Source organism: Apiospora marii, assembly GCF_038362585.1.
Source record: "Apiospora marii strain CBS 49790 chromosome Unknown utg000011l_segment0_segment0, whole genome shotgun sequence".
NCBI lineage: Eukaryota > Fungi > Ascomycota > Sordariomycetes > Amphisphaeriales > Apiosporaceae > Apiospora > Apiospora marii.
Genome location: NW_027117382.1, coordinates 2591940 through 2606166, shown reverse-complemented (window position 1 = coordinate 2606166; position 14227 = coordinate 2591940). Strand labels below are relative to the sequence as shown.

General features: G+C 54.8%; 6 protein-coding genes across 6 annotated transcripts; 2 read left to right on the top strand and 4 right to left on the bottom strand.

Annotated features, from left to right (window-relative positions):
• Nucleotides 1–211: 211 nt before the first annotated feature.
• Nucleotides 212–2795, bottom strand: PG985_013897 (uncharacterized protein; the record flags this gene model as incomplete). Its single annotated transcript, XM_066833663.1, has 3 exons — nucleotides 212–441; nucleotides 581–2472; nucleotides 2527–2795. 3 exons carry the CDS (start codon nucleotides 2793–2795, stop codon nucleotides 212–214), a joined length of 2391 nt encoding a protein of 796 aa, XP_066678403.1.
• A 225-nt stretch (nucleotides 2796–3020) lies between these two features.
• PG985_013896 (uncharacterized protein) lies at nucleotides 3021–3317 on the bottom strand (the record flags this gene model as incomplete). The annotated part of the gene is made up of 1 exon (XM_066833662.1): nucleotides 3021–3317. One exon carries the CDS (start codon nucleotides 3315–3317, stop codon nucleotides 3021–3023), a length of 297 nt encoding a protein of 98 aa, XP_066678402.1.
• A 1685-nt stretch (nucleotides 3318–5002) lies between these two features.
• PG985_013895 (short-chain dehydrogenase) lies at nucleotides 5003–5818 on the top strand (the record flags this gene model as incomplete). The annotated part of the gene is made up of 1 exon (XM_066833661.1): nucleotides 5003–5818. One exon carries the CDS (start codon nucleotides 5003–5005, stop codon nucleotides 5816–5818), a length of 816 nt encoding a protein of 271 aa, XP_066678401.1.
• A 98-nt stretch (nucleotides 5819–5916) lies between these two features.
• Nucleotides 5917–6556, bottom strand: PG985_013894 (N-alpha-acetyltransferase 20; the record flags this gene model as incomplete). Its single annotated transcript, XM_066833660.1, has 2 exons — nucleotides 5917–6320; nucleotides 6388–6556. 2 exons carry the CDS (start codon nucleotides 6554–6556, stop codon nucleotides 5917–5919), a joined length of 573 nt encoding a protein of 190 aa, XP_066678400.1.
• A 1033-nt stretch (nucleotides 6557–7589) lies between these two features.
• Nucleotides 7590–8804, top strand: PG985_013893 (uncharacterized protein; the record flags this gene model as incomplete). Its single annotated transcript, XM_066833659.1, has 1 exon — nucleotides 7590–8804. One exon carries the CDS (start codon nucleotides 7590–7592, stop codon nucleotides 8802–8804), a length of 1215 nt encoding a protein of 404 aa, XP_066678399.1.
• Nucleotides 8805–9523: 719 nt separating this feature from the next.
• Nucleotides 9524–12472, bottom strand: PG985_013892 (uncharacterized protein; the record flags this gene model as incomplete). The annotated part of the gene is made up of 4 exons (XM_066833658.1): nucleotides 9524–9799; nucleotides 9865–11000; nucleotides 11108–12063; nucleotides 12135–12472. The coding sequence occupies 4 exons, from the start codon at nucleotides 12470–12472 to the stop codon at nucleotides 9524–9526; spliced, it is 2706 nt and encodes a 901-aa protein (XP_066678398.1).
• Between the last annotated feature and the right edge of the window lie 1755 nt (nucleotides 12473–14227).

Here is a 14227-nt window from a genome sequence, read left to right as displayed (position 1 = left end):
GTGGGATAGCTAAACAGATTTGAATTGCCAATTGAATAATGGAATAACTGATAGGTCGTGTAATAGTTGGTATTTGGGCATGACGGATGCCCAAAACAGGACGACACCGACTGCCCTCTAACTCCGAGTCAAGCGTGGATTCATGCAAGCTATGACCATCAAGAACCAAGAACAACACTATTCCCAACCAGTATCATATCCATCCATCACACTACAACTCCGATGGACCATTGTCGTCGGGGTTCAGGGCGGCTTCCACATCGATCTTGGCCGGCTCGACCAGATCCAGGTAGCCCAGAGCTTCGGCAGCTTTACCTCCACAAGCTCTCTCGAGCGCCAGGAACGCAAAGTGGCCCCCTACTACTGGCCGGGCCTTGAACTCAATTCCTGAGGGGAACCCGCCGTCTCCCTCGGTATCGTACAGATCTGTAAGCGGCAAATCTAAAGACAGAAGCCAGGTTAGTAAAGCAGTTCCAGGGTGTATGAACATTTTGATAAAAAAGAAAAATAAAGCAAAAACAAGATTAAAAATGGGTAAGGGGAAAAGCGAGAACAAAATCGAGGTTTGGAGGAAACTTACGGGTAGATGTCTCATTGACCCATTTCGCCACAGACTGTAGAATCTCAGTGCGCACTTTCTTACTGGCAACAGCAGCAGCGAAAAATTCCCAATCGCTCTTCGTCTGCAGGCTACGTTGGTCCAGGGGTAACCCGTATCTTTGCAACACGTTGTGGTACCAGTCACTCTGCATCTGATAAACCTTCTCCGGGATGAAGGGAGAGGACTTGTTGCCGGGGAGATGGAAGCACAGCAGAGAATCTGCGTATAGGTTGTAGATCGTCGTCCATGAACCCTCCCACGTGTAAGAGAGCTTGGCGTGCGTGCCGTCGCGTGAGATGCCCATCTCCTGCCACTTATCGATATACTTTTCGGCGATACGGCTGTATTCATGAGCTTCGCTTGAGCTTCCAACGAGCTCCGATAGCTCAGCCATCGCTTTGATACCGACAATGCCTTTCAGTGCCAGATTGGTCTGATTGGCGAGCCAGCCAGCGAAATCGTCGGTGCAGAGCTGGTTTGCTGGGATCAAGGACTCGCGCACAAGGTAACCTGTCCATTTCTTCCAGAGGGAGTAGGAGTGAGAAACCCACTTCTGAGCAGCTTCCACTCCGGTGGTGCCCATGGCTTCCCAAGTCCGATCCATACCGTACTCATCAACTGAGGAAGTGAACTTCTTCGGTCCAGCTCGTAGAGCCACAGCGGTAGTGGAAGCATCCTGAGCGAACGCTGGTTGAGAACCATCTTTCATGGCGTTGGCCAAGGCCAGCCCCATAATCAGCATGTTTCCACATTCTTCCACAGGCATGTACTCATCATTGCCATCCGAGTGACCAGTGGCGTTGGGGAAGTGTGTTCCTAGATCGTGCATGCTGTAGTCGTTGGGGTATTGTCCGCTCAACTGGTGCTCCAGGAGTGGCTCCAAGAGGTAGGCCAGCCATCGCGGGTTTGTGTATAGGAAGAATGGGAATGCTGGGAAGATGACATCGACCGTCTGGAAGTTCCCGTTCGACGAGATCTCTTTCAAGAAGAGGATCGGATTATCAGGAGTACCAGCCCATTGCGTAGCTCCAAATACCTGGCGCGCCGATAGAGCCGCAATATCTCTATAATCAGCGGACCCTGACGCAAATGCGTCTTTGGCCAGGGTCTCGGAGTAATCATGTGCGAGAGAAGATGCGGCCTTGAAGTCGTGGTAGTGGTAATGGATCATATCCTCTGCCGTGAAGAAGTATGAGGCCCATAGGGGACGCATTTGAGTCAATCCCCTCGCTGAAGCGTACTGCACAACTGGATCTTGGATAAGGGAGAAGGTGAGAAGCATGCTATCGGTAGCGACTGTCTTTCTAGAGCTGTTGTGACTGAGCTTGAACTGTTTGGAAAAAGCAAATAGCGGCTCGTCGTCAAACATCTTCCGGAACGAGGAGTCGACTTTGTTGGTGAGTTCTCCATGCTTTGAGAATTGGCGCCGGAGTGCATTCGCCTCTCCAGACTGATGCTGCGCATCAGCAGGCGCAGTGAAGTAAAGAGTTCCCCATTCCGCATGGTCCCAGTTTTCAGTAAGAAGTTCTGGGTACTTGCGCTCGACCTTCCAGGTCTTGAGATGGCTGGCCGATGCCGTGTTGGACTTGGACTCCGAGAGCTCCCACTTAATGTGGTTGTCTCGGTTCCCACTGACCCATTCTCCGTTGATGTCGCAGAAGATACTGATATCCAGGTTTCCCTCGACATAGACCGTCATGTACGAGGCCGGAAGGGATTGTCGGAACGTCGAAGTTGGCGTGATGGGTGACATGAACGACAGGATGACCTTGACCTCGCCATCGCCAGTAGAATTGGTGATGGTGTACGTCAGGTTTGTCGTGGACGCATCGAAGGTTGGGCCATTGTAGTGCGGGAAAGCAGTCTTGTAACTACAGGGGCAATCAGTATCAAGTCATGTGAGGGGTCTTTCCTATGTCACTAACCGGCCGCTCTTGTCGCCCAAGAAGTCGTGTGGGCGGCCGAGAAGAGGGTATACGCTGTTTGTCTCAGGCACGGCGGCCATAACAGCGAACCCGAAGGTGCTGCCGGTATAGAAGATGGGCCATTGTTTCCAAGGCTCGTCTCTGGCGGAGGGCAACCAGGTGCTCAGGTACGGATTACGAACAACCAAAGGCAAGACCTTCGGCGTCAAGGTCGAGGCACTAGCCAGGGCGGCCAGTGCCCCTAGGGCAGACACAATATTGAATCTCATGACGCGATGCGCTGTCGGATTCTACCCAGACAAGCAAGCAGTGGGGGAGTAAGACACCAATGGCAGGCGTCCCGCGACTACATAGATTTCCGGTGTGACCAATGAAGGTAGAGATCTCCGAGGATTCTAGCTAATGAAGGGAGCGTATTCAAACGATTGAGAGAGAAGGATTGCGGTCTAGGTAGGCTGACCAGAGCTTAATTAGAACCAGAAAAGGCAGGGAAATCAAGTGAAGCTGGCGAACCTGTTGTACGGAGGAGGATGAAGAGAGAAGAAGGGGTGGCCAGCATGGGCGCAAAAGAAGACAGTCCACGTAAGACTGGTGGTGCTGGTGACCAGGGATTCGAGCTCACGACGAGCCAGTGACGTCTCCGGCTCCTCTGTCTGTAACAAGCTGAAGCCTCCGCCGACAGCCGCGGCGTGGGCCCCACTCCCCACAGGGATGTGCAGTACCTGGGTCACCAACTTGGGCAAGAGGTCATACGGCGTGGGTTCCGAATAGGAGTGCAGTTTGGCGGTCATAAGGGATCATCAAACGAGGTCATGGGATGCAAGGGTTTTTTCTATTTCCTGGTGGGGGGTAGCACGGCATGCCAACTTTAAAGTGCATTCCGACAGCTGTGCAGCGCAGCGCAGTGCAGTGCTGTCAGGCCTTGTCGTCTCCTACATGTACATTGCATACAGCTGCATTAGGATATAGGTACCAGCAGGCCTTACGGCCCAGTTTTGGGCAGCTGCCGGCAGGAAACAGTAAGGCCAGGCGGGCGCATTTCGATTGCGTAAACCCAAGTCTGGGGTTGACCAGGGTGAATGCATTAGTGCGGGAAACAACTTCAAACCAAGGGTGCGGAGGTGGTGGCAGCAGTGGGAGGTGGTGTGGTCATGCGGAACACCTGAATCGTTCCAGAACTAACTTAATCTTTGGGGACCTTTCACAATACTATATTGCTGCACTCGTATAATCCAGGTGTCCAGTCAGTATGAGGTGTACTTGAACACGGAGAGGAAGTATGGTTCACACGTAGCCGTGGTACGGATCCACGTTCGTTCAGAGTCCAACCGTCTGAATTTATTGATTTGATCCTCTTCCGAGCCACTGTGGCAGCCGGGCCGTTGGATCCTGTGGACATGCACTGATTCAGGAGACCTTCGATCGCCCCTCCTTCCGCGGCCAAGATTGGCTGAAGCACAGAGGATACATAGCACGACTCGAGTAATTGGTCTGCCAAGCGACTGTGTGATGATGGCATTAGATACATGCCTACATAACATCACATCACCTTACAACACCTATCATCCGTACTTACTTATGTTTATTGCAGCCCCTCCACTGCTACTGTAAGACGTCGTGACATGCGCATTAAGCTTTTCAACCGAGATCTACTATACCAGTGGAGTATAACCCAACAATGTTCGTTCATATGGCCTCATTTGTCGGGTCGGAGGTGGGAGTAGGATTGGGATAAGCAACAAATCGACAATAGGACAGCTGAATGGCAATGAAACAAAGAATGGGGTACACGCACGTAGCAGTTGGATATCTATGCAAAAGCTCTTCAGTGGCTCTCATGATTAGTAACACTCATGGTGCATTTTCGACCGTCCCAAGATGATCTCCGACTTCAGATTGACTCCGAGTTTAATATGAGACAAGAACGGTTGCGGCTTTTTAAGCTTTTGGGCCATCTGCCCCCGACTATAAACACACTGCACCACCACCCATACCCCGCCATGGTTGACAGGTATCACCCCAACTCGGGTATTTGGAGACTCTACTGAGGTAATCTCCCCATTGCCCCTCATACTTGCAGAGACGGCCTTGCTTCTATTGAGAGATAGTCCGTTTTCTCTTCTCCATCACTCAAGCTCGCAGCTCTATAAGCGACCCAATCAACATGACTTCCGGAATGGATATCGGGGCTCGCGATAGTCCTCGCCGTGATACCATGGCCTTCCTCCACCGGGCAGCAATCGATCAAGCTGCTCAGATGAGAGATCATCATCACATCAATACTATTGTCAAGTAACACTCATTGCATAACGTTCTAAGCTTCGGCACAATAATTAAGGCTTCACGCAGAATCGCATCGCCCCACGTGGTCCATACTTACTATTCGTCTTCTCATATAAGATAAGGACCCCCCGCTTGCCTTACCTCCGTCTCTTGAGCACGCACACAGTAGTGTCGGGTTCGTATCATCAGCAGGATGTCACTCGAGGGAATGGTCTTTGCCCTCAGTGGCGCGGCCAGAGGCATTGGGCTGGCCACGGCTCAGATCCTGTCGCAGAAAGGCGCCACTGTCTGTGTGGCAGATGTGAACCCGGACCAGCTGAAGAAGACCGAGGAGTACTTCAGCGCGCTCAACGTACCTTTCTCGGTGACCAAGGTGGACGTCACCAAACGCGATGAAGTGGACTCCTGGATTCAGGGCGTCGTCGAGAAGTATGGCAAACTTGACGGGGCCGCGAATTGTGCTGGTATTATCGGAAAGCATCACGGCCTGCGTGCCGTTGCAGAATTGGAAGACAGCGAGTGGCACCAGATCATGGCGGTCAACCTGACGGGAATGATGTATTGTCTACGAGCAGAGCTGCAAAGCGTCGTAGATGGAGGCTCTATTGTGAACGTCTCCTCCATCCAAGGGATTCAGGGTTGGTTTTGCCTGTCTATCTGTATAATTCCTATCAAACCAAAGCTAACCAGCATCATCAAAGGATTCGCTCTCCACGGAGCCTACTCAGCGAGCAAACATGGTGTGATAGGCCTGACAAAGGCAGCCGCGAAGGAGGTTGGCCCTCGTCAGATCCGAGTCAATTCCGTGGCACCGGGAGCGATATATACCCCTTTGATGCAGGAGAACTGGGAGCTCATCAACCGTCCAGCTGATGCGCCTTTCGACGACGGTGCTACCTTCGGTCGGCAGGGCACGGCTGTAGAGGCTGCCAACGTCATCGTATTCCTCCTCAGCCCGGAGAGCAAATACGTCAGCGGCAGCGTGTATTCTGTTGATGGTGCCTGGTGAGGAGACGGGGGGTTCCGTTAGCAGGAGGAACAGGACAAACTGAACCATCTCTGGTGATCAATAGGATCGAGATTCGTGTACCATGCTCTTCCTTACCTTCAGAAGACATCTTCGGGGTCAACCTCAAAGTCTCTGCCATTTTCACGAATGTGCTCGTGCTTGACGTCACGTTTCATCGGTTTGCGCATATCGTAGGCATCTTCGCCACCAGCCGACGGGTCCTCGACGTTCTCGCCGTAGTAGTCCTTGACAACTCGGAATACGCTATAACCCATACTCTCATAGAATCTGATAGCACGGTGGTTGCTCTTGCGCACGAACAAATCCATAAACCAGGCATTACCGTTGTCCGCCGCAATCTCTAGCTTTTCCGATAGAATCTTGCCGATGCCCATACGGCGAGCCTCGGGTGCGACGGTGAGGGCGGTAATGTGAGCATGCCATGGCAGATAGTGTTCATAATTTCTGAAGTAATCCGGGGAGCTCTCAAGCTTGCCCATGACTGCATGGCCGAGTCAATATCGCCTACATGATTCTTTATGCCTTGGATTAGGACCATCAATGCTTACTGTAGCCGATTATGTTGCCTCGATCATCCTCGGCGACTTGGAACATGGATGGCCATTTTGCGTAGTATTGCAGGTAGAAGTCCAGTCCATAGGTTTCGGTTAAGGGATCCAAGTTGCACTTGGATATTTTGTCCAGATCACTGGGGTCAAAACGTCGAAATGTGGCCATTTTGAAACTGGAACGGATTCAGCAACCCGATCCTCTCAGTTTCTGTATGCGTTGGCTGTATTATTGGGAGGCTGCTCTCTCTCTCTCTCATAAAAACCAAAAACTTCTGAACTGGACGTCGAGAAAGTTCAGGAAACCGATAACGACCCCTCCCCCACATTCACGACCGTGTTGCTTGATCGGAGCTCAGGGTCTCAATTATGCCGATGTCGAATGCTACCTACCCGTTTTTCAGAACCCAATTCCAGCTGATGGGACGGTACCTGACCACATCTGGGCTAACTACAGGGGAACTAGGGGGGACCTTGGCACGAAATCTAGTGGTGTAAACAGCCACACAACACCCTTCATCTCGAATGTCATTCCCGCCCGCACGCGCAAGTAATAGTCAGTGATTATTCCAAACTTTGCAGACACAACGGCGACACGGCGGTGTCTAGTGGTGATTACGGTGGAAGGTCATACAGGTTCTCCATTCGTACATCCAAGGTTACTTGAGCGACCGGCTGTCATCGACTCATTCCTGCCCCTGCGATTTATGCGTTCCCAGGGATCTATCATTCTTTTTCCCCCCTTCGTCTCCTCCGTCTCAGGAGTCTAGCTAGGGGCTCTGATATAGATTTAGGGGGGGGGTGATATACACACAACCATCACCACAGCATCCTGCCCCTGTCACTTCTGCAAGTCACTCCACTTGACAACTAGCAACCATATCACGGACTGCCGGGTGCCACCACGAACAAAGCAAACAATCGGCCTTTTAGCCAAGTGATTCGGCCTACAATCAACAACAAGGTCAACCTTTCTGGTGGCTTTTCATACTTTGTGGAGGGGAGACAACAATAAGAGCTTATGCACTTACGACAAAAAAAAACAGCAACCGCTAATTTTTCCCCGTCTCGCTGCCCAAAGGGCCAAAATCGACGATCCTTATAATACATACAAGACGATACCCCCCTTCCGCCCTCACCCTCGCTTGGCTCCCGTCAAAAGAAACCACACCGAACCCTCTCGGATACCTACATAATCAATCATGCCTTCCTCGCCGCGAACGCCACGGCATTCGCGACAGTCCTCCGCCGTGGACAACAACTCGTACCAGCACTCGTACCAGCCCTCCAGCCGCGGCGGTTCGCCCATCGCCCGGCGAGCTTCCAAATCCTCTCAGGACCCCATGACGCCCCTGCGCAGCAGCGTCAACAGCATGAACGAACAAGATATGAGCATGTTTGGCGGCGCCCCGGGAGGAGACAACGGGCTGGGCAACCTTGCCGACGAGCTGGCCGATGCTCTCTCCGGATCCGGCGACGACGATGAGGACGGGTACTACGAAGAGGGGGACGGTGAGCGCGCCCCAGAGACCGACGCCAACTCGGAGCACGGAGACAACAACAACAGCCGGCGGCATGCCAACGACGGCATCAGAGATAGCGGTGTCGATGTAGCGAGCCAGAGCGAACCCCCTCTGCCCCACCACAAAAAGAACCACATGAGCCTGACTCTGCCCAACAATTCACGGGGCCACCGCCGAAATCAGGGCAGCATTTACGACGGCAGCGAATACGGCTCGGACTCGGACCTAGATTCACCCGGCATGCCGCCGAGCCTTGTCGCCAGGATTGACGCGGTCGACTCGCTTGCCCGACGAGGCACGGAAAGCAGCCCCGCCGACAGCGTTTTCCAGCGGGTGACGGAAGGCCTGCGCGACCTGGGTTCGCAATCAGGCGTCGAGGGGAGCACAACTAGACTGATCACGGCGCACTCGGCGCTGGCCACACACCTGGCGCACCAGACCCGCCAACTGCACAACCTGACCTTCCCGCTGCTCTCACCGCTCGTGCTGCCGCCCGACGCCGAGACCATTGACGAGCTGCTGCCCGTGCTCTCCTCGCTCTCGGACGACATGCCGCGGCCCACGACGTCGGCCTACAACTCGCTCACGGCACTGCACTCGGTCACGTCGGACCTGGTGCAGACGCTCAACTACCTCTCGGACACCTTGCAGATGTCGCGGCAGACCACCACCACAGCCACTCGGAGATTAAGGAGCGCCAAGGAGATGGTGGCCGAGATGAAGCGCGAGGAGGAGCTCAAGGAAGAAGGGGAGCGGTGGCTGGCGCGCGGCAACTGGAGCGACCGGCTCCAGAAGCGCGAGTGTGCCAGTGTCTGCCGAGACGTGGTGGGCGGGTTCGAGGAGGTCTGCAACAGCTGGAGGGCGAGGCTTCTTGCCCAGGCCGAGTCGGCGTGAAAGGGAAGCTTGTAGAAGAGACAGGCGGATGCGATACCGATAATAGAAAGAGATGAGAAGGATGCCGGGGGAAAGGAAGGCATCACTTGATAAAGACATACCCCCATGGTTGCGGTGACGAACCTCGCGCATACACGCACCCACACATTTCTACTGCATTTCTTACTTTGTTGTCTACTGGACGGTGGTGGTGTGACTTTGGAGGCCAGCATGATATGATATAGCCATTATAAAGCCGACGGCGTTGGGTACACTGGGGAACTCAACTGATGACTTCTCTTCCATTATAGACAGACCACACAGAACGGTGGGTATGAGGGACTATATATACTGCCTACACTTAAGTTGTGGCTTACAAAGTTACATTTTGCCAATGAAGCCATCTTTCGGTTGAGGTGACATGTTACTGACGTAAACTATTCGCATACGAGAGTAGCCGCCGACAACACGGGTCAGCCAATAATAGTATAAAACATCAACTTTATAAAGTATTTATACTTGACTTATGCCGTTATTATTGTTTTTATATACATATCACTATCGGTCTGATACTATCAACAAAGAAAACATGAGGGGTATACAAGCAATGAAAAGCAAGCAAGCCCGTACCTCCAGCCGTACGTACATACACTTCAACATAAATCGACTTTGCCCGCATAACGCCTTGCAGCACAAAACAGCACAAATCTTACAGTAGACTTCTTCTACCTCCCACCCCCTCAAAACGAGTCCATCCTCGTGACCTCTGGCGACCGCGCCCGATTCGGATTCCGCATCGGCGGCTCCGCGTAGTCCGCCGGCACTCTCCGCGCACCGACATTATCGCCTCTCCGCTGCTGCTGATTCTGTTCCTCGGCGAACCCCCCGAGACTCATGCCGTCCTCAGACGGCGCGTAGTCCCCACCGCGGCCGCCGTCGAAGCCGCCCCGATGGCGACCATTGACGTAGCGCTCGACGGGCGGCGCCTCGCGCGGGAGGCGGCGCGAGGCTTCGGCCTCGTCGTCGACCAGGACCACCATCCAGACGCCCACGGCGCCGTTGGAGCCCAAAAGGGGGTGGCGTGGATCCAGCGGCCGCGGCCGGGGGCGGCGCCGTCGTCGATGTTGCGCGAGGCGGCCGAGGCCGAGACGGACGAGAGCCAGCGGACCTTGGCGGTGACGCCCTGACCGTCGGCGAGGGCCTGCTCGATGGCGTCGAGCAGGCGCGGGGACCCGCCCACCCGCGACAGGAACGAGGACTGCAGCATGCCCGGCACCCGCAGCGAGGGCGACGCGAACAGGATCTTGAGCGACGGGTACGGGCGCACCAGCAGGTAGTGCTCGTAGACGCCGCTGAGCCGGCCGCCGCCGATGTTGGCCGAGGACGGCGAGGACGGGTCCGGGCCCATGTAGATGCGCTCGCTGCTGTGGACGCTGGGCGCCTTGCCGCCGCCGTTGCTGCCGAGGCGGCGGTGCGAGGAGGTGCCGTTGCCGTTGGCCGCAGCGCTGGGCGGCTCCTGGACGGCGTACATGGCTGCCGTGTCGTGCAGGACGGGGTCCGAGTCCCGCCGGTCCAGCGTCATGTCGTCGCGGATCAGGACGCGGGGCTTGCGCCAGTTGGCTATGTTTTCGGTGGACGAGATGTCCTCCTGTTGGACGCGGTGCAGGGAGCCGCCCGACTCGCGGACGGTGCGAAGCTCTTGCATCGTGAACATGGCCGCGAGCTCGCGGAACTCGTCCCGGGGCTCGCCAGTCTGTTGGTGGTCACCATTGCTACCATTCGTCTTCTCCACGCCGTTGGTCCGAACAGAGGCCCCGTCGCTGAACTTCGCGTGGCGGCCGCGCTTGTGGTCCGGCTTCGTCGGCGATTGCGGCTGCTGGTAGTGCTGGGGCAGAAGCTCCGGGTTCTCGCGTGCGACCAGGCGCTCGAGCGAGTCGAGGCCGGCCGCCTCCTTAACTAAGCCGGAGACGTCGACTTGGGCGCCGATGTGGTAGCGGACCTTGCCGCGGCTGTCGAACAGGGGCGCCACCATCAGCAGGTTCATGAAGGGCGAGCCGTCGCGGCGGTAGTTGAGGAATGTCTCGACGTGCTCCTTGCCGGCCTCGAGCTTCTCCTTGATGCGCTTCACGCTGAAGGGGTTCGTCTTGGGTCCCTGGAGGAAACGGCAGTTGCGCCCGAGCACGTAGTCCATGCCGTACTGGGTTGTCTTGTGGAATTCTGTCAAGCGGATTTATTAGCACACCAGATCTTTTTGATTTCTTTTCTTTCTTCTTTCCCATTTCAAGGGGTTAAAGGGGCTGGAGTCAGGGGTGGTGGCAGCGTACCTTCACTAGCAAACACGATCGGATTGTCCGGGCGTGACGGATCTGTCAAACAAAAGACCTCTGCCAGACCTTCGGACATGTCGCGCAGATGGACCGGAAGCGTATCCGCTATACGTCGCTTGATCGTCAAGCTCACCGTTTGCACGTAGGTGTGCGTGATGTAGGCCGGCAGATCGTGGTTCGCAATCGTCTCGAAGGCCTGCCTCATCTTCTCCTTGAGCCCGCAGTTCATCGTCTTGGCGGGCGTCGCTTTGGTGTAGTCCAGTCCTTCGATAGAGGTGAGGGCTTCGGTGACGGCATTGGCGTACTGGATGGCCTTGAGCGCCTTCAGCGCGTCGAGGTAGTAGACCAAGACGCGCACCGACTGTGGCCGGTAGGCGCAGAGGTAGGTCGTAAAGCGCTGGAGCAGCACGGGGTCGTCGAAGATGATGCTGAGATGCTTGACCGAGAAGAGCAGCTCGGACTGGGTCTCGAGCGAGTACTGCTTGCCGAGGGAGTGCGCAGGCACCACGAGGTCAAACGACGCCGGGTCCACCTCCTCCTCGGCCAGGGGCTCGAGGTTGTCCACGTCACCGCCCTTGGTCTGCAACGGCGGTAGCGAGGTGGGCGAGAACAGCGAGGAAGAAGACGAGTTCATCTGCGACCTCGAGGAGAACATGCTCCGTTGCGTTGTGGACTGGGCCACGCTGATTTGGTCGTCGGGCCCAACCGAGCGCCGGCGGTTCTGCGGCGTGTGGTAGTCGCGCGTACTTGGCAACCGCTCCGCCGACGCAGAATGTCGTATAGCCTGTCCTCGTTCTGTCGCTTCTTGGCCCTGCATATTCGACATCCTATCTGCCGGGCCTTGGTCTCGTGGACTTTGCGGAGAGCGTGGACTGGCTGCTCTCTCTGCCGGCGGGTGCTCTCGCAGGTTTGACAACCGCCCCGAAGAGGGTTGGTCTCGATTACTTGACGAGCTGGTAGAGTTATCATGTCAGCATTTGTTCCCAAATCGATATCTAGGTCGACCAAACTGAAGAGAACTTACCTGCTGGGCCTGGAAACCTGGGGCACCCCCAAGGTTTGGACGTGGGGATTTTGAGTCATGTCCTCTTTGAACTTGGTCTTGCGGACGTTCTTGAAGGCCTCTGGGGATGTGATAAAATCGACCAGGTTTTGTGCCCGGCTCGACTTCCGCGTGGGGATGTCTGGTATGGCGGCGCCTTCCTCGTCGTACTCTTCCTCTTCTGGCTGTTGGTGAGGGTGGTGGTCGAAGGCAGAGATAGACCGTACGCTCAGGGAGCTTTGGCGCCCTTCATCCTGATAGCCCTGGGCCTTATCCCGCGGGCGCAGGGGGCTGATGATTCGTCTGTGGGCCGACGACATATTAAGTTGTGGACTGACTTTTCCTCTTCTTCTCTCTTCTTCAAGTCTGTTCGTCTTGGAACCAAACCTGGCACCCTTCTATAAGCGTTCTACCAACGTCAGATTTCTGGAAAATTTGGCTCGATAGTGCAAACAGGGATCACCAGTGTAAGTTTGAGTTCACTTTGTCGTATACGGCGTGAGGGGGCCAAGCCTTTTACTGGATAGGTACGACACCAACGTGACGGTCCTTAAGCAGAAACAACAGAAAGCAAGGCGAGTGGTGAAGAATCGGGATAGCAAGAGCTTCTGGTCTCAAATCGCCCTCTGCAGAACAGAACCGGGAGCACCGCGATACATATTGCACGCAGATCGTGCCATGCTTACCATGCGGCGTAGAGGGGTGTGTGTCAAAGCACCCGTAGCGTCCTCTTAGAGACTGGGGGAATTTCGTCACTGATGTTCTTGATGCTGGAGTAGCAGCCCAAAAAGCGACATGTCAAAGACTAGTGTCGAGGCTAGGCTAGTGTCAAGCTCCAGCCTGTCATGAGGAGCGTTGTTTCCTTGGACCGGGATGCATGGGTGAGAGCCGAGAGAGTGTTTCCCATTTCCCAGCAGGGGAGCCAGTTACCACCAAGCAACGGTCCGCCGTCGGTAGAGTTAAGTCTGAACTTTGATTTCAACTCCGTGCTAGCATCTACAATACATTAGACGATCTCCTGCTTATTCTGGCGAATGCTCGGTAGACGGCATGCAATCTGAACTTTAGGATCGAACATCGTTGCCGATCGGCTATCCTACAATACCTGCAGAGCTCAATCAACGGCAAGAGTCCGCATACGGTGCGCAGTCTGTAAGCAGATCTGCGTAGAACGTCCCATTGCGGGATGATTTGAGGGTCGTATTACACGTACAAACATTTGCGACCTTGTCGACCAGGCATGATAGTGTGTCAAAATCTGTCAAAGCCCGTCTCCTCCAGCAAATATCAGACCACATATAGGTTGTTAGCTCTGGATTAGGATGGGGAACGCGAGAGCCCCCCTGACAGCCCCATATCCAGCATGGCATGCAAGGGCATGATATATCGGAGAAAAAGTACGATCGTGACGAGATATGCAGGAGTTTGGCGATCGAGGTCCCAACTTCTTCCTTATCACTGTCGGTTGGCTGAAAAGAGCCAGGCTGCCAGGGGGGCCTGGGTCCACGGAACAGGTAGGCGGGGCCTCCGTTGCAGACTTGTTGCTTGGGTGCACCTGAGTAAGCGGCGTATGTGGAGAAGGTTGGAAGGAACCGGCTTTACGGATAGCCTCCTGTTAGTATACCAGCATGATGACTGTCTATCCCCAATGCAGTGTAGAGTAGGCCAAATCAACGTAGCCAATCCCCCCAAAGCGTTCCCGAACTGGAAGATAGACCGAACGTTACAATGGCAGCTTAATTTGCTGCCAGCCCTCGTACGACAAGTGGATGGCACACACGATTAGACTCAAGTCTATTGTCTACCCAAATCCTATTTGGGCGTCCAGACACGGGCTTGACTGAGAATTGACAACTGATTGGTAGCGTTTCTCTCCCTAGCTGGGCTCCTGTGTCTTGCTAACCTGAGACTGGAAGAATACCACGTTTGTTCACTTCGAAACTTGCCAGTGACGCGGTATGACTTGACTGTCGGTACCATGGGCACTATCTTTAGTATGGTGACCAACCACACAACTGCCGGCCGACAGGAACCAAAATTGAATCACGGAGCTGAAAGTCGGAATCCTGTTGCAC